We start from the raw sequence: 19,387 nt of genomic DNA, 5'->3' as shown, positions 1-19,387 counted from the left end.
CACTGAGCAATTCAGCCTTCCTCCAGACATGTTGGGCTACTTGTCCGTGAAGCAATGAACTGTGGGACCAGGGTAACGGGTGTGATGGTCTTCCACTAATCCCATTTTTTTGTTTTTGTTTTTGTAAAAATGGTATTTGGCACTTTATCTAACACCCCTGTTACATATATGTACATAATAAACATGTATTTTAATCTGCTGATGTCATATAATAAATATGATCAATGAAGTTGAAGTTGATTGGTGTTTTCAGTTGCAGATCATTTTTCTACCCTGGAGAACACTATAAAGGATTTATCCACCATCGTACGTGTACAGTAAGTAGTGCTGATTGTAACACTTTATTTTACTATTTATTTTTTTAAAGTAGGGTGAAATATTTCGTTTAATCAAGTGGCGGAAAATTAATTATAATCTGTTAGTCTTTTTGTCAATTATCAAACAAAATGACAGAATTTGATGCTCAAAAATAAGAATTTTCAGTTTTGCTGTTATCATGTCTGTAATTTTGACGTATCAGTTTCCTTTAAATATATTTCAATTGAATAACTAATAACAAAATAAGCAATTTAAAGGCTGTCTGGTAAATTGTGAGGAGTCTATTTCACTTTTTTCTGATGTTTAATAGACTTGACTATGGATGGACCATGGATTTTTTTAAAAATGAATAGGTTAAGCGATAATTAAAGATAATGGAAAGGACTGCAATTTCATACTATAGATAGGGCAAACAGACGGTATTCAATAGATACACTTGCAATTATTTGTTGCTGTTATCTAGTGTCACTTTTTGCACATTACATGCAAACGTGCAATTTGTCTACAGGCAAGATACAATTTGACATGCATGAAAAGATAAAATTACAAGTAATCAATCCGTGCTGTTTTGGAGCATTTGTTCCAGGAAATGTATATTTTCTATTTGGGTAGTGCGAAGTAATGTCCAAGAAAACTTCCAAGAAATTAAAAGGAAATTTCAAACCAATGGAAGTAGACACAATAATCGGCACTTATTTTGACGCTCATATAATCTTCAGTATCTTAATTAAAAATCTCTTCCTCAGGTTTCAGCAGGTTTCAACTCTCTAAGAACTTATAGTAAACTTTTTTTAAAAAAAAGGATTTAACGATTAATCGTTAATTAAAATAATCTTTCGTTGCAGCTCTGGAACAAAGTTTTACTGAACTGTTTGCTTCTTTTACTCCCTCTGTAGCGCTTCACTCTTTAGTCTATAGTCAGACGTATCACTGACCGTCATCGTCTCTTTAAACAGAAAGTCGTGAGCTGACTAGAACGATAGCTGAAGCTTGTTTTACTACCCGTTGCAGGATGATCACTGGGGGGGGGGGGGGGCTTTAATCGTTCCTAAATGTGTATCTTCATTTAATGGTTTGAGAAAAATCTATTAATAATAAATGATAGTTGCAGCCCTTCTTGTCTTAATTATCATAATCTCTTCTAATAATAAGGGTCATTATATTACCATAAAACCTTTAGTTGTTTTTGAGGTGAGACAGAGAATTTGAGCTTTGTTGTGATACAGATTGCATTTGTATTTATTGATGACACATGGCAGATCAACACGCTGACTGACAGACGATAGGCAGACAAGCATTCAAAGAAAAACACTAAAATTGGCTTGAAGACATCCTGTTTTGACCTTGTGTACATCTGAAGATGAGTTGAGATGAAAGATGATTAAGCAGGTTAAGTTGCACTGGATTTGTTTCTCTGGGCTCAAATTATAAAGCTTCAAAGTAAAAAACTGCTAATCAGTGAACGCTGATCTGGAAAATAAAGTTTCTCACATGCACACATAAATTACTTAAGGCAGCCTCATTCTCAAAATAAATACGTATTAAAACATCTTCTATGTTAAGGCACTTTGGGAATTTTTAATGTCACAAGAGTAAATAAATACCGCATTTCATATGCAGACATGTAACCAGCTACATGTCAGCATACGCATGGGTACAGTGCACAAACAGTTTTATCAAACGACAATCAGGAGGCAGCAATTGCAAAAACAGCACATTGAGACAACAGCAGAATACTGAATACCTGAATCAGGTACATTCATGGAGGTACCAAACCCACCTGAACAGTTATAGAAATAGAGTTTATCCTTTTAAGAGTAATATCAATCTTTCTGAGATCATTTCTTGGTTTGCGTCATACCTGCTACTGTTCTAAAATTCAGAAAAGGATCTTTCAGATAATATAGACTCTATATGTTTGTCGTGGTGTTTGTTTACCTCATGAGGATCAACTGCAAGTTTTTCTTTCTCACTGGGTTCACTCTAGTTGTCAGGTCATGTGCAGACCAGGTCCAGAGTTTTTGTTATTTTTAAAATAACACAAATATGTCTTTAAATTCTTTGGTGGCCAATCAAAGAGTTCCAGTCAGGAAAGTTGTCGATCTCTCCGGTTTCGTCCAGCTGTTGGTCTCCATGTGTCAGTGTCAACTTGAAGCGTAGACGCACCTTCCGCTAAAAGAAAGAGGGAAATGTGTCAGATTCTTCAGGGAAAATTAGACAAATGGGGAAAGTGAATAAATAATAAAATGCAAATTAATATTCGCCACATGCTGCTCTGGGTACCAGCTACAAAAATACAGCTATGAACACATTCATGCATTGATGGTTATAATCCAATATAAAAGACATTATTCATAACTTATATAACTAATGAAGGTCTCTACATTTTGGTATTACTACTTTAACTTAAGTAAAATATCTGAGAATGTCTTCCACCAAGTCAAAAGTAAATTAAGACAAAACTGTACCACAATAAATTAAAACAAAATAAAATAAAACACACTGAAATGTAATGAGTAACATGATAGTGTAAATTAACCACACTACCCAAACTCACCTGCTGAGGATTAGCCAATATGAGGACCTGGGAGACGGCAGGTGGAGGCAGGAGAGGGTTGTAAGGAGGTAGGTTTGTCCCTGAGGCTGGCTGAAGTTTCACTAACATGGTCTGTAGGAGAGGAAATAAACTGATTGTTCAACTCATCAACGGAAAACACAGAAATGTGAAGTGGACGCCTGGCTCCAGGAGGGGGGCGCCAGTAACATGATGCTCTTAAACAACATAACTGATATAAACTAAATAAATGTACATTTTCATGGATTATTTCTGCAGTTAGAAGAATGTGAAAGAGTGCAACAGACTAAATTTACAAGACTACAAGACCGCAAACAGACAAACTATTTGCATGATTGATATCTGTTAATTATTCAATCTAGGAGACGTCAAAGTCGCGGTTCTGAAGATGTGTTTGGAATAATTTACCTTTGGAACAGCAGCTTGAAACATTAAGTCTTTCACACAAAGGGTAGATGTGTTCACAGTGGAGATGACGACTACAGCAACACCTGGATGACCCGGCGGAGAGTCTTTTGCAAAATGAAGAGAGACGTGGATCCCGCCCTGATCGAACACAGTGATCGGCTCAAGGTTACCTACGAACAAACAAGAAAATAACAGACCTTCAGACAGGATATCCAGAAGGCAGTGAACACATAACAGAGGAAAGATAGTGAAGCAGAAAAGTAATAACTAAAAGTAACAACTTTATTTCCAGCCTTTGGAAACATACTGGGTTTGATGGTCTCCATTGGAACGAAGATGTTTTTCAGGACTTGAGGGGAGAATGAGTTCTCCTCTAATTTCACTGGAGAGCCCGGCACTTCACTGAGCTGTTTCTGTGCTTTGAATGTTGATTCAGACCCTGTAAACTGTTGATCGTGAGGGAGTGGCCTGACGGGGGAAAAGTCATTCAGTCAAAGTCATCATTCAAAGCAGTGTATACAACAGGGCCTGATGTACTGAATGCCATTTAGGATTTTAAGAGTCTCCATCCTTACCAAATGTTCGTCCCATTTGATGTCGTACTGCTCCCACCACATCCACGAGCTCTCAATACCAGGCCATTCCCTCCGTTCTGCTCAGGATTCTTCATCTGAATGTCTCCATTAAGCTGAAAAGGAAAGGATAAACTCTTTTAAACATTCTTAAAAATAAAAATCTCGTTTAAACCTTTAACTTCCTGTCTGAGCCTCACCTGCAGCAGTTCCTCATAATACGACCTCGACGTCTCTTGAGTCTGTTTTGAGACCCCATTATCCAACTCTGTAATTACATGACACCATCATTACATTATGAAAACATCACCATCAGAGAGAACAAACTAGAAAAAGGTACAATGCAGGCACACCTAATTCAATAAAGTCCTTGTCAGCTACGGGGCCAAAACTTTCCAAAAGAGAGGAAAACATGGGCGAAGAGGATTCGAAGGACAGTGGTGAATCAGTTTTTCTGTGCGTCTGTGGAGAGTCCAGTGCTGACAGGTCGATGAGGTGGTAGCTTTTAATCTCTCTGGGACTCCTCGGAGCTGGAGGAACAAGAAGAAACGGGATCAAATACAAGCAGAACAGAGCAGAGCCAAACACAAGGTTAAGGTGTTCTCTACAGGGACTGCTAGCAGAGAAAAAAAGGCCAACCTTTGTTTTTGCCCTCCCTTTCTTCCTCACTTCTGCTTCTTTCTCTTCCACCATTACACTCCTTGCTCCCCACTTTTTCTTTGTAGGCATTCACTACGAGGGTTAGCTCGTCGTTAGCGGCCAGGATCTGTTGCAGAGCTGCGTCGTCGTCCATCGTGTCACTTGCCAGGCGGAACAAGGTGGGCCTCAGTCGGTCACAGCGCTCGTACACGGTCTGCAGCAAAAGAGGGAAACTTCAGTTATCAGCGCTGGAAAAAAACTATGTGTCTAATCCAGAATATTATTGATAAAGACTTTTTAAAACAAGTTTAACTTCTTCTGGATGTTGTCTGATGATGTTTATGATCTGCTGCTTTTTACTGTTCCCAGTTTTTCCACCACACAAGGGGAGAAAACACAGAAAGGCAAACTCGCCCACTGGCAATGTGAAAGGATTGCCAATTATAAGCAGTTTTACTGAGAAGATGGACAGTGAATGAAGCCTCAGCACATTTGCGGTAGGCCAGCAGAGGGCGATGGAAAGAAAACAATCACAGGACTTCCACACCAGCCTCTAAAACCATGAATGACTGTATAGTGTCCAACACACCTTCACATCACCATTCGGCTGTAACGAGGTCCCAGTGATTGTGTGCTGCTCCAGTAGATCTCTGAGCTGTTTGGTGCTGCTCTCCACCTCCTGCAGAGTCGATTCACGCTTTGACACTTTCTCTGCCTTTTCCTGCTCCTAAAACATAAAAACACACACACAAAAATGAATACCAAATTCACAGAATTACAAATGCAAGCATTGCAAAGATGACCTTTACCTCCACAGCCCTCCTCACCTCTTTGATTGTGCTTTTAATGAGTCTGTTGGCAGTTTCCAGGTCTTCAGGTCGGGCACTTTTCAATAATCTGGCTAACAGCTGATGACACAGAGGCACATTTTAGCAGGAGGAAACTTGACATTATTTTAAAAGATGTCCTATTAAACACAAATACACACCGTGGCCTTGTCCTCCTGGTCAAAAACAGAGTCTGCTGTTCTTTGTGGTGGAGGCGCCATTATTACCGTTTCTGGTAGTTTGGGATCTTTCTTCACAATACCTACAACAACAAAAAGAAGAAGATGGTTTTATTCTTCTGACAAGAATATAATCTTCTGAGCACAGAATGAAGAAGGTTTGCTGTCATGTGCGTGTTGCATCCAGACCTTGTTTCTTGAGCATGCGGTAGGCTTCTTGAATCTTTGGTTCTTCTTTAAGCCAAAGAGTCCAGCCGTAGAGGACCTCCGTCACTCTGTCTTTAACTTTCTGTGGAGTCCAGGCGCCAAAATACTGCTCAGAAAAAGATCAATCAGATCAGTGTCACTACTCACAGAGAAACTTTTAGTTTCTTTTATTAGACGTTATAACAGATTTTGTTTTGTTTTTATTCAAATCTAAACACTTGAAGTAATGTTGGCACTATGTACGGTAAAATTGGATTATTCTACTTTTCAAAATGAGATTCTTAGACAGCATTAGCCTATCTTCACTGTTTTTAACCTATAATTTTAGTAACTATTTTCATATTATAAATCTTTTTGTAGTTTGCTATTGTAGGACATGTATATATCCTTTGACATATGTGTTCCTATTGTGTGATGTAAACATAATTGTTTGATCCGTATTTTTCTATTATACTTGGCTCCATTTTATTTAGCTATGTATATGTATTGATATGAAACATATCCATGTACATTATCTTTGATCATTTGTAAATGTATTTTTGAGGTTTGGAGCTTTAGCTTTGTGGTTATCGTTGCCATTTTGTTCCTTTTCTCTCAAAACCAATTTTTCAGACATTAAACTTTTCACTTGCGATTTCACTTGAATTGTCTTCTTTTATCTAATTTTGTCTGATATTATTGGAAGAAATTTGCTCGATTCTATTACACAATCTAATATATTTGATTAGGTTTTATAATTGACTTCACAATCTGCTGATTTTAGTAGCTGCCTGATGTGAAGCACTTTGTTATTTGGGTCTCTATTATACAGAAACTGCACACGCACACACACACGTCTCAAATATAAAAACACACAAAGTGAGATCATTTAGACAAGTATGGCCTGATGAAACCTAATCAGTCAAAGCGTTGCTGGTGAAGTCAATTGTAAGAAGAAAGATTTCTATTTTGCAAGACATGTGCTATCACTTACTTTAAGTGTAAGTACTCAGGCTCACACAATTCATTACTTTGATTTTATATTTTATACAAAGCGCAATGAAATGGGATTGGTATATGCACAAATGCAAACTTTAAAAAAATTAAAAAACATTAAAAAAAAAGAGAGTTTAAAAGGACACCTCTGCCTCTATGATTGGTCGTACCTTTGGTGTTAAGACCTTGATGAGCTCATTGAGAAAACGAAACTTGGCAGCCTCGCTGTGAAACCTTTTTCCACAGTTGTTCATACACGCCTCAAGGACCTGGAAAGCACCAAATTATAAAAAATCATAACCAACAGAAACATTTTCTACAACTGAAAATGAAAGAAAGGAGGTCTTGTCTTCTCATGCAACACAAAGCAGAGAGAGAACAGATTTGTCACTACGTGGTCGTGGTTAACCTCTTTTAAATGTCACATGATATGAGGCACATGAACCTCCAGAAGCTTCTCTGAGTTTCATTTAATTGTGAAACACAGCAGCTCTCTTTTATGTAAGGATGACAAACACTGTGTCTTCACAGCAGATTTTGATGCAGATTAACTTGGGCCATGTGATAAAAGTTAGTCACAGATATTCACAGAACCACCCACACCCAGGGTGGAAACAAAGACATTTGTTTCTTAAAGAATGGTCTGTACCTTTAAAGATAATCTGATAAATACCGAGTATAACACATGATAACTGCCTTTAAATTAAAACAACTGAGTACTACTACATGTCCACATAGACACCAAATGAGAGAGATTTGGCTTCTTCTCACAGCTTGCTTGTTAAAGAATGAACAAAACAACATTTTAAATATGAAAATAGGGTACAATTAGTAACTTCTTACTACTGGGAACTTCACAGATGAATGTACTGTATATTCAACAACAAATAGAAATAAACTGTGTATAATCTGTGTATTATGTGTAGAGATGAAGAAGCTGATGTCTTACAGTCAGAGCCTGCAGAGCCTCTTTCTCCTGTGGCGACTGGATTTTATGGGAAAGAATACGAATGGCTACCTGTGGGCTGAAAGCAGAAAATTAAGTTTTAAATCACATTAAAATGCCTGAGGAGACTAAACTTGAAGTAAAAGAAGTATTATTCACAAAGCTTCCACACATTGTCATGCTTGAGTAAAACTAAGAGAAATTGATGCCAATGCCAAAACCAAGCTGGCTATAAATTTACATTAAATTACATTTGGAAAATGCTATTATATTAATATTGATAAAGGTCAAAAGGGGGAAAGGTGTAGCAGAGTCTCTCCTCCGTCTTACACCATGGTGTAACTGTGAGGCTGTGACTGCAACATGGATGTGAAGCAACTCTTTCTCAAACACCACATCTGCACTGAAGTAACTTCTGAAGAAAATTGAAAACTTCAGCTCAGGTTCAGACCCAGAAGATGATCTGCGAATCCATGCAGGGTTGTGTGCGAGCTCTTAATGTAGATAAAAATAAGGAGGTGCAAAGATTGTGTTCGGCTTTACCCATCGGTCTCTTGGTTGACAAGCTCGTAAAAGCCCTGGATGCAGTCCCATCTGTCCTCCTGATTATTTGGGTCTGTGGCCTGGCCTGAAAGAATTACACCAGAGAAACATCCAGAAACTATTTTAATAATGTGCCACAATTACACAAAATATATGCAAGACATTTCACAACTTAGTAAGAAAGTGAAAATAAAGGAAAGATATGCACAACACAGAGAAACACTGCCTACGTTGTACTAAGTATTCTTTTAAGGTGTGAAGAGTAACTACTGTATATTCGAGTACTATATACACTATGTCTGTATGGGTTTTTATTATAGAGCCAGACTGATATGCAGTTTCTTGGACCGATGCCGATACCGATATTCGCGATTACTACAACATATACACGGTCACTGCTATTCTAAGATAACAGGCCCGTTTTGGCTGACTATTACTATTTACTTTGAAGATACAGATGATAAACTCACCACAGATTGCAGTTTTGGGAGGCAAAAATATATTTTTAATGGTGAGCCATCTTGAAAGCAAGCACTTCGACATTATCTTTATAGTTTTTAAAAAGTAAAGAGGATATGAAACTTGAACTCATATGAAGGAAACAAGCCAACATTTTGGTAAAGAGGCTTTCACAACAGTGACGTTACTCGTAGGCTAGTTTTAATTCCTTTAAGGAGAAAAATCTTCACTGACTGATTTTAAAACCAAGTAAGTGGACTCTTTGTTGTCATGACTGAATAAACTGAGTAAACAAACTGACCTTAAAGGACAGCACAATTCATACTTGTTTACTTTGTTTATATGTGGCGGACCCTGCCACTTCTTCTCTCCAAATAGTCTCCTCCAAAACTACACAGTGCCCCTTTAACTGAACAGAAAAGTATTTGCAACACATCTAGCTGTCATATTTAGCTATAGAAGTACATGTTACTGCTTACTTGTTTAGTTTCCAGTGTATTTTCAAATCCATCCTTCGTGCTTTCTCTATTTTTACTCGGATAAACTCCCAAAAACAACCAACAACTGTTGATTTTAAGCTAAAAAAAAAACCTTGGTATCATTTTTATGCCACGGTGCGCGCGCACCACCGTAGGAGCGCGCACATAACACGGCGCTCGCGGGGGCACGCGCTCGGTCCCACTAACTTCCTGTTTAACTTTCTGCACGATGACAAAAACTCACGTATTAAAAAGTTAACGAATAAACACACACATGCAGAATTAAACTCGCAAATGTGACGTCTAACAAGTCCGACTGACGCCGGCAAACAAATCCGCGACGCAAAGAGTGATGAGATGTTAGCTAGCGGGCTGTAAACAACAACAACAACAATAACACCGTATACATACTGAGCAACGACTCCAAAGTTGGCTGGCTGTCTCCGGTCGCCATTGCTGTCATTCGCCTGCAGTTTCCAGATGTGTGTAGTCGCTGCTGTGAGCGCGTGTGTCTGAAGGAAGCGTAGGTGTCAAACTGTCTCTGCCAGCGACGACATGTGACACTCACGCCCCGTCAGTCACACCGCTGACACACACACCAGCCCATCTCTGACCGACACACCCCCTCTGCATCAGCACAAAGAGGACAGAGTGACAGGGGCCCTGAACTACACATTAAAGAGGCACTGTGTAGTTTTTACATTTACAATATTAATGAGGTAATAATACAAGCTGTTCCCAGGGGAAAATAAGGTCCCCAGAAGAGTTTGAAGCTAGAAAGGTGGCAGGGTCCGCCAAATGTAAACAAAGTAAAACAGTATGTGATTGTGTTTTGTTTTTTCCTGTTTATTCAGTCACGAAAATGAAAAGAGTTAAACAAAAGTTTGTTAAGTCAATGAAGATCTTTGTCTTCTGATTAAAATGTCTACATAGTGCACCTTTAATTTTTGAATTGCTAAAAATACTTGTATTCTTTCAGCTTTACGTACTTCCTAAGGAGTATTTCTACAGTTTGGAGTTGCTATTTTTACATAAGGACTTGTACAATTAGTACAATTTAAGCAAAATCACTAGTTGCGTTACACTTGCATTTGCATTTTATGCCTTTATAAGCCAACAGTGGTAAATTATACTTTGCTTAAGTAAAAACAATATTTTGAAGTAGTTTCACACACTAAAAATACTCTCGACACTACAGTAAAAGTACCATTGTAATGATCTAAGAGTACTCCATTACATGTAAAAGAAAAGCATATGATCCTACGAGTGTTGCATTGTTATTGAATTCTTAGTATTGCTGCATTCATGTGAAAGAAGCATTTTACTATTGTAGCTGGTTGAACATTAAAGCTTCCCATCCTCATGGAAATGATTGAATTAAAAAGAGCTACTCATCAATCAAAATAATTGATTAGCAACACTTATCTCAAATGTATTGAACTCTACTTAGTGTAATGCTTTTGTGTCTCTCTTTCAGCATGACTGACGTTGAAGGATAAGTGTTTGTCACCCATGACTACTTCATGTTTTTCTTGTGAATGAAAAAAACATCTGTCTGTTAATGTTCGTTAAGAGCAATTTTCTTAAGAACATTTGCATAAAAATACCAAGGTACTTCCCATCCTCACCCTGTTTGAGTCAGCTGTGAAGTCTATCAGTGATAGACGTGTGAAGAAAACAAACATGAGGTTTCATCTCTTTTATAAAACATTCATAATAATTCAAGTATTGTTTAACTTGTATCACTGGGGTGCAGTTCATTTTAAATGTGTCCCAGGTAGCTTTGACTCCAGAATCACCGGGTCGTTGCTCGGATCTCCCAACATACAGCAGCTCCTGTCTCCATCAGTCTGTAAGGAAACAGTCTGTCCAGTCGTTAACTAGTCTCTGAGAGCTGAACAAGTTTCTGGAATCGATGGTTGATCTCTGCAGGCCCCAAGCACACCATCATCTCAGCAACACTGGGCCCTTGCTGCAGGTCAGAGGAGAAGAGAGGGTCAGTGCGGTCAAACTAGACAGCAAGAAAATAGACCTCTGTGAAAAGCAATCAGACTCTACTTCCTCTTTTCATTTTTGCAGGGTAACTGTGTATGACTCACTGTAGGTTTTAGTCATTACTATCATTTTAAATGTGCTATTTAAGAGTTTTAGCTTAATCATGCTGTGATTAGAGAACACGTGCAATCATATCAGTCCAGCACGGGTCTTTTTTGATGACTACTGACAAAAGTGATGGCATTTGCTGAGGTGGCGTTTTAAAGATACAATTTAAAGAATAAAAATGCAGAAATGAAAATTACAAGTATAAAAAGTACGAGTACTAGTTCCTCTGAAAGTCAAAATGGTCTTAAAATATTATAGTGCAGGTGGTGTTCTTGAGGTCAGAAAAACATATTAATATTAGTCCGATGTCCTTCAATCTTATGCTGGGAAAGTATGATGAGCGACTAAATTCACAAGCGTTCTTTTATCTTTGATCATGATAAGAGGATGTTGTGGGTAGTGGACAAAACTGCAATCTCTTGTGATTAATATGGCTGAATTTAAAAGAAAATATCATAAAAATATATAGAAATACAGTTAAGGAAGGGTTTCCTGCAGCAGTTTTATGCAAAAGCAATGAACACTAAACTAAAGACCACCTCTGCAAAAACCCAGTGCAGACTACATGACTTTCACTATGACTAGCATCTACCAAACAAGATTTTTTTTAGTCACAACAAGTAGGGAGCTCTGGGTGCAGGCAACACAGCTGGAAATTGCCTTTCTTCATTTGCATATACTACCCACATTGTTTGATTGTTATAATTCTGGTTGAAAATCGGCAAAAGTTTGTCTTTAATTGTCAAAACCTGGTGACTACATTACCCACAATGCAACTTAAACACAGCTGAGCATCTAACAGTGCCTTCATGTGCTGAAAAATGTTTTTCCGACTGGAAAAATCTACGCGAATGCCCCCTCAAGTCCGAACAACTCAGAAAGTCGAAGATTTTTTGGTACACGAGTTGACGAGTTTATGTCATATGACGCTGAAACACGGCGGACGAAAGTCATGTATTGTGTAGTCAGTGTATTGTTTCCTTTGCTCTTCCTTGTTCCTTCCTTGTATACTCGTATACTCAATACTGGAAACAGCAGTCAACATGTTGTTTAGGCACTCTGAGTGATAAAATGCAAAACAACTCGTCATCAGAAGTTGGGAGAACAGCGTGCCACCCGAGGAGCATGTGAACAAAGCATAATTTAGACTTGAGCTGCCAGCCTCAAGCAACAAACCAGATAGTTTTTCATTTTGAAACCTGTAGTCTTCAGCCCCAATGTGACATCACTTCACACAGCTCCCTCTTTTAAACCACAAAAAGCTGTATACAACGTTTTGGTTTTTTTAACCTATGCAGCACTACTCCAAACATCCTTTGTGATCAGTCACCTCAGCTGATGTGTGAGGAACGACTTAACACACAAACAGCTGCTGGTGAAGCTCTGGGTTAAAGTTAGTTTGAAGTTACCACATCTCTTAGACCAATACCAGGCAGGAAACTGTGTAGTGTTTGCAACACGATGTCTTTAGGTACCTGCAGACCACTGAGAGCCAGCCGTAACAGCTTCATCACTTCTCTGTATTTCGTGGCTTTAGTCTGCTTGGCCAGAGTCTTCAGATCTTTATTGAGGTGATCCACTGCCAGCTCCTCACCTCGCTCAGCTACTAATCTATAACAAAACAGACACAGAAACGTTCATAATGCCGCTAAAACAGTGTAGCTGAAATGTACAGCGAAACATGCAGTTGTTAATAATACATACTTCAGCACTAATGAAGCTATGTGCTGGGCGTCTGCGGTGAGCGCTGCCACCTGCTGGTGAGAGAGGGAAGGTCGCACCCACAAGTAAGAGTAAGCAGGACTTACAAGCTCCTTAAGGGAAGATATGTGACCCTGTAGAGAAGAGAAGAGTTTCAGTATTACTCAAGAGGGCTTGTTGAAAATATGGTATGACTACGTGGTAACATGATCTGAATACATATTAGAAAGTGTGCCGTTATGGTTACCTTACGAAACTGAAGCACCCGCCTGATATAATCCTCATGCAGTACTTCTGTATCCTGGATCTCTGCTGTGAAGGCCTGCTTGATCTGTTCCTGCAGATCTTTGATTAGCAAACGACACTGCTCTTCATCTTCAATACGGTGCATCAGGTGGATTCTGAAACAATAATAGACATTACTGATAAACGAACCATGATCTTGTAACAAAGAGCAGTGATTCTAGCACTCCTATGGGGCTGCTGAGATACCAGAATAAAAAACATGTTGTCTGTCTGGTGAATATGAAGCTACAAGAGCCAGCTACCACACACAGCTAACCCGAGTTTCTCACAAACCAAACTGTAAAAATTATACTTTGTGGTTTGGGGGGGGGGGGGTATTTTTTAGCTGCCGCAGTGACTTCCTGTAGTCTCTGCTGGTAGCCTGGCAACCTCATGAAGCTGGTAAGACAAGAAGAAGTCGCTGGCAAGAATACGTCAAGCACATAACCTCCTGTAAATCCATAACATGATGTTTTAACACTTTGGTTTTGTATGGATTAAACTGGCATGTAACATGTCCTGTTATTAAGAGAAACATAACAATGTAGAACAAAAGAGAGAGAGAAACAGAGTTCTGACTTACCTGGTGACCTCTGGTAGTTTTTCTAGGTCTAACAGAGCAGAATGTGTCGTGATCTTTAAGGGATTAAACTCAGAGATCAGTTCATCTATCCTCCTCCCAACTCGAGTGGCTGTAAAGCAACATAAATAATTTAATAAAAGAATGTGGTCGTTCCCCCTATCAATCCTTCAAACATCCTTTTCTTCAATTTGCAAATCACTGTTTCAAGATGTAAATTGCTGTGCAATTACATGCAGTTTCCTCACATCACATGGTTTTATTCCCTCCCCGATCACTCACTGTTGAATCCAGATCCACAGTGGGTTGTGATATCCAGCAGAGCCTCTGGCAGGACTCCATCTGTCTGGAAGCTCTGAATGAATATGTCCCCCTGCCTTTTGGACAGTTTGCTGCCATCCTTGTTCATCAGAAGCGGCAAATGCCCGAAGGTTGGTGGCTGCCATCCAAGAGCACGGTACATGAGTAGATGTTTAGAGGTTGAGATGAGCCACTCGGACCCCCGCAGTACATGACTGATCCTCATGTAATGATCATCCACTATGTTAGCGAGGTGATAGGTGGGAAAACCGTCTGCTTTCATGATTACAGGGTCCCCCTCTACCTGAACAAAGAGGGCAGAGGCAACTCTGTTAATCCCCTCAGACATCGTGCTCTAACTTACATCATTAAGCGTGAACCTCAGTGAAACAGAGAGTGAAATCACTACAAATCTGACCTGGGCCACCTCATGATGATTCAATCCAAAGATGAGATCCTGAAAAGGCTTGGCACCTTCTTCCAGACGAAACCTGATCACATGTGGCACTCCCTGAGCCAGTTTCTCCTGGGCCTGCTCGGCCCGAAGATGACTACACCTGTTATCATACCTGGAGAGAGAGATACACCGCCGAATGCTTTCAATCTGACAAAAACATCCTGAAGCCTGGTTGTATATCATCTTAAAGTCTGTGAGTATATGATAAGGTGAAACTGTAAGCCCTATGTGCATGATGTTATCTAGCTACCTAGGTGTCTGTCCGGTCCTTAAGGCCTCTTTTTTGAGCAGTTCAAGTCTCTGAGAGCTGCAGAAACAGTAGTAGGCGTGATTACTCTCCACAAGCTGCTCGGCTATCCGACTGTAGAGGTCGAGTCTCTGAGACTGCATGTAGGGACCCACCGAGCCACCTCGACGAGGACTCTCATCTGGAGGAATACCTGGAGGTGAAAATGAGCTTAGGTGCAATTCTCAGAAAGTGGAAACTTAATAAACCATTACAACTTAACATTTTATTAATTTTCATTCCTGCTTCTTTTCATCAATTTTATTTCTCCCTCTTTTTATCTATTTTTTTCCCTACTCTGACATTGTTCATCCTCCCTGCTACATTATCTTCTCATTGTTATTGTAACAATCAATTACTCTGAAAATTATTACAACCACAGAAGTGATTATGTTGTTCTTTGTTTAGCTGTGATAGCTTATAATTGATTGCCATGTCTCGAAAAAATAAAGTTCTATAATAATAAAAACATTTTATACAGATATAATTTTCTCATTTTGCTTCAAGTATATCAAACTCAATAACCCAATAACTGTGACAAACCACATGACTTTAGTCCAGTGTTTCTTACCGGCCCACTCCAGCATGTCCTCTATGGACTCTGCAGCTCCTGGTACCACCCGGCTCTGATCAGTGTCCTCCAGTCGCAGGATGAACGAGCCGCCGTACTTCTTGGCAAAGATGTAATTGTAGAGAGCAGTTCGGAGGCCTCCGAGGTGTAGGAAGCCTGTAGCACAGAACAATATAATGTCAGAACATCAGACTACAGAATAAGCCAAAACATTTCTGCCGAATTGTATCACTACACAGGTCACATAGGACACACTTTTTCTTTTTATTGGATTTTATTACACATAGTAAAATGTAATCAAAAGAGGTGTGTCTTAATTTGGCATTGGTTGACATGGAAGCTATTGAAAAAAAGCCATTATCTTATAAAAACATTAAAAGCTGCAAAGGACTGCATACTGAAGGAGGGTCTTTGAAATGTCTCGACTCAAATGCCAATATGTAGTCTATGGATTACACAAAGCTTTTCAAGCAAAAAATGTGGATGAAATCTACAAAACCAGGTCAAAACACTACTTTTGTATGTATGTTGTGAACATAACTACTATTTTATTTTATCTTATTTCTACTTCTGTGCTGCAGAAGGCAAACTGGAACAAACAGGTGCATGCAGCAACTTGACTAGATGGACTGTAATCCAGAGACTTTGGACAAATGACTGATAGATATAATATGGATCAGTGTGCTACACATATTAGTGACGCACACAAACCAATATTTTCATCAGGCATTTTAATGATTATTGATCAAAACATGACTCCAAAGATGAAAATGAGGTGTTTTTGGTTTGTTGATCTCTGGTGGAAAACTTCTGGTCTCTGTAAACAGTTCCTTGTTATGCCTCTGTTGTAACCTTACAGGACATTTTCACACTATGTATTTTAGTGAGGACCTTACCTGTCGGACTGGGTCCAAACCTGACCCTCACTTCGCCCTGAACCGTGGAGCAGCATCTCATGAGGTGGATATTCAGGTCGATGTTAACCCGTCTGTGTCTGACCGCAGTCAGACACTGGAAACATCTCTGGGTTAACAGCTTCATATCAAGTTTTACAGCCGCCTAGCTAGCAAGCTAACTAGCTTAGCACCACTCAGGCTTCGTACCGGTTACGGCGATTAATTAAACTGCATTTTAACAGACGACAGCATGACAGTAACACGAAAAGCTATAATAAAAGTCGTCCCTGACATGTGAGTGCGGAGCTTGTTTGGGTCAAACATCATTCAAGACCGGGCAGAAGCGCTCTTCTTCGTGGAAACACAACCGGAAGTCGAACTTAGCATCCTCAAAGCGCACACTGCCCCCAAGCGGCGGAGCTTGTAACTTCTTCTTCCTCCACTATGAGGTCTAAAAGGGAACTGAAGCGACTTTACTCCTAAAAATCCGGCGTTTTTTTTAAGCTACACACATACTTGAGTCTGAAAGTCAGGATATATGGCTTTGACAAATTAAATGAAAAATATATATTAAAAAAATTACGCATAATTTATGACCATTTTAATCCTTTGAGAGCGCCAACGTCATGGAAATACACTGGAGGTAAATTACTGGACAACCACTTGAAGCCTGAATGTATTTAACTTCAGAGTGTGGATCAGAGAAAGTCATGTTTTGGTTTTGAAATGACAAAACTCAGAGCACATGTGCCTCTTGACATGTTCATCATAACCACTGTATATGTAGTTTTATATTGCTATAATGATATGTACTGTTTTGTAGTATAGTCAGTTTTCTATGACATCAATTGAAATAATATTTGTGGAAGTAATAGTAAGACAATAAGACAAATCAAGGTATTTCATCACATTGATGCAAAAAATTGTATACAATGCATCTTGCCATTAAACAGTCTTGCTTATTGCTGCAATGTCCATAATAGTCTAATATAACCAGACATATCACCGCACTGTATATGTTGTCCTATTGCCCTCTCGCAATATTATAGCAAAATCCTTAATTCCAGCATTTTGAAATTTAATTTGCATTACTGACAATAGGTGGCAGCAGGAGACACCACCTTGACTAGACCCACTGTGTTATGGAAAAATAATTTCCTTTTGCAAACTTGTCGTCAGGTAAGGTGCCCTTCTTTGTGTGTCGTTGGTCACAAGGTAGTCAGCTGTTTGTTTTGTTGTAGCCGTAACATCCAACACGTCTATCTTTTTCCTTTAATATAAAAGTACTTTTTTAATGCCGAAACAAACTAAACAAACTCTCTTTGTTTTCATGATTGAATAAAACTGAATAAACAAACTGACCTTAAAGGACAACACAGTTTCATACTGTTTTACTTTGTTTATATGTGGCGGACCCTGCCACCTTTCTAGCTACCTGCCACCCACAGCTTGTTTATTCAGTTGTGGAAAAGATACACATTTCTGAGTTTGTATTATCACCTCATTGATATCATGAATAGTAAAATTCTGAGTTTGAATTTCTTCTCCAAAACTACAAAGAGCCTTTTTAAAGAATCATAATAAATCAGATTGTCTCTGACTGAAATACTGAATATCATGACAGTGCCAAAACCTGTGAGTTATGTCAGTGTGACATGTCTGTGGTGGTTGTGAACATAGTAGGATTTATACTTCCCCTTCATCAAATTACGAATCAACCTGAATATCTTGTTACCAATTTCCTTTTTTAAAGTCTATTTCTGCAGCTGCGCTTGTACTGTTACCCTTTATACAGAATGAATCACTTCCTATAACACTGATAACTAACTTGAAGCCTCATGAGATTTACAAACCAGATTAACCGGTTCATCTGTGTGTGTGCATGTCATGCTCTGTGAATGTGTGTGCCCGTGTGTGTCTGTGTGTGTGTGTTATGTGCATGTGTGCACACAGTTCACAGAGTAGCTTGTGTTCACTTTTTACAGTCCACATTTTGATTTTACAGAAACGTCCTGCTCTTTTGCTTTTCTTCTCTTATTTTAGTCATTTTAAGCAAACAAACAGGCGATCCTGAAATAAATTGTGGCATTTGTTATGAAAATTTAAAACATTTAAAGACCTCTTTTTGGCATTTATACATGACTAGTTTGGGTGTGGTTTTGTTTCCTTGCTCCTATTGATGCAACTTCTATGTTAATTATGTATCTGCACATTCTTGGACCTGTGTGTCTTCTCTCCAGGTTGAACTCTATATAACCGGTACAGAGTCTAAATTGCTTTATTGTAGACAAAGCTAGAAGCTTATTTATACAAACACAAATACAAGGGAGGGGTAACCTGCTGAACATGATTTAGATGTAACTTTATACTTGTGTCTCTTCTCTTTTCTGTCCTTTTTACACACACACACACACACACACACACACAGATGTTCACATACATGAACAGGACACCCCTGTAGCAGAAGAGCCATTCTTGTCCTGCCCCTTTGGGAGTCAGCCATCGTCACCTGCGTTGTCGTCACGAGACAGTAGGTGACTTCAGCAGTTTGCTGGTGCACCTGTCTCTGCTGTCAGGAGAGAGAGAGTCAAACATTGGCACGTTACTGCACCTGAAGGACTCCAGCCACAAAACAAGATCTGGTAAGAGATTCAGCTTTGATTTCAGGTCATGTCATTTCAATTCTGCTGACACTCTCGCAGCTGACAGATCTCAGTTCCTCCTGATTGATTCTTATGTAAGAGAAAGAAAAAGAGCGGTAGGACCTTGATAAATGTATTGTGTTTACTGGCATGTCAAGCAGTGATAGATGTATTCAGATAAGGTTGAAAATCAGTGAGGTTACATATCTGGATACCATAATCTGGTCTGTTTTGTTGTGTGAGTGTGTACCTCTGGCAACAACATGCTGTTTGGGGATTTGAGCTGTGGGAATAATGAACTGTGCCTCGTTAAACTGGTGCGTTCAAGCAGGTATCGGTGAAGAAGAGGCATTCTCCATACAGAGTAATATCATCTCATAACTAGAGGGAATCCTGCGATGGGATGTCAGTTGTCAGAGTTTGGTTAAACAGGTGAACT

General features: G+C 39.2%; 2 protein-coding genes across 2 annotated transcripts; both read right to left on the bottom strand.

The window, feature by feature from the left end:
• Positions 1-1,537: 1,537 nt before the first annotated feature.
• Positions 1,538-9,635, bottom strand: LOC141004184 (ADP-ribosylation factor-binding protein GGA1-like). Its single transcript, XM_073475684.1, has 16 exons — positions 9,539-9,635; positions 8,190-8,274; positions 7,650-7,725; positions 6,871-6,969; positions 5,708-5,831; positions 5,501-5,601; positions 5,340-5,420; positions 5,102-5,239; positions 4,513-4,726; positions 4,227-4,403; positions 4,074-4,141; positions 3,877-3,989; positions 3,609-3,769; positions 3,302-3,471; positions 2,876-2,986; positions 1,538-2,490 (listed from the first exon to the last, which is right to left on the bottom strand). Exons 1-16 carry the CDS (start codon positions 9,588-9,590, stop codon positions 2,371-2,373), a joined length of 1,890 nt encoding a protein of 629 aa, XP_073331785.1. The 5' UTR covers positions 9,591-9,635; the 3' UTR covers positions 1,538-2,370.
• Positions 9,636-10,811: 1,176 nt separating this feature from the next.
• On the bottom strand, positions 10,812-16,660 carry ears2 (glutamyl-tRNA synthetase 2, mitochondrial). The gene is made up of 10 exons (XM_073475685.1): positions 16,307-16,660; positions 15,411-15,566; positions 14,804-14,993; positions 14,515-14,665; positions 14,079-14,400; positions 13,800-13,908; positions 13,179-13,332; positions 12,935-13,065; positions 12,706-12,841; positions 10,812-11,099 (listed from the first exon to the last, which is right to left on the bottom strand). The coding sequence occupies exons 1-10, from the start codon at positions 16,449-16,451 to the stop codon at positions 11,004-11,006; spliced, it is 1,590 nt and encodes a 529-aa protein (XP_073331786.1). The 5' UTR covers positions 16,452-16,660; the 3' UTR covers positions 10,812-11,003.
• Positions 16,661-19,387: the final 2,727 nt, after the last annotated feature.

The sequence above is a fragment of the Pagrus major genome, chromosome 1 (assembly GCF_040436345.1).
Source record: "Pagrus major chromosome 1, Pma_NU_1.0".
Taxonomy (NCBI): domain Eukaryota; kingdom Metazoa; phylum Chordata; class Actinopteri; order Spariformes; family Sparidae; genus Pagrus; species Pagrus major.
Note: the sequence above shows the minus strand (reverse complement) of the source record. Positions and strands in the feature narration are given on the sequence as shown.

What these genes read in the sequence shown, in the direction of transcription:
- ears2 (XM_073475685.1), bottom strand. Translation starts at nt 16,451, where the DNA reads ATGAAGCTGTTAACCCAGAGATGTTTCCAGTGTCTGACTGCGGTCAGA. An exon ending in AGGACCGGACAGACACCTAG is followed by an intron (nt 14,666 to 14,803) that starts GTAGCTAGATAA and finishes CTCTCTCTCCAG; the next exon opens with GTATGATAACAGGTGTAGTC. An exon ending in CTGTGGATCTGGATTCAACA is followed by an intron (nt 13,909 to 14,078) that starts GTGAGTGATCGG and finishes GTTGCTTTACAG; the next exon opens with CCACTCGAGTTGGGAGGAGG.
- LOC141004184 (XM_073475684.1), bottom strand. Translation starts at nt 9,590, where the DNA reads ATGACAGCAATGGCGACCGGAGACAGCCAGCCAACTTTGGAGTCGTTG. An exon ending in CAAGGACTTTATTGAATTAG is followed by an intron (nt 4,142 to 4,226) that starts GTGTGCCTGCAT and finishes ATGTAATTACAG; the next exon opens with AGTTGGATAATGGGGTCTCA. An exon ending in AATGGAGACCATCAAACCCA is followed by an intron (nt 3,472 to 3,608) that starts GTATGTTTCCAA and finishes GTTTGTTCGTAG; the next exon opens with GTAACCTTGAGCCGATCACT.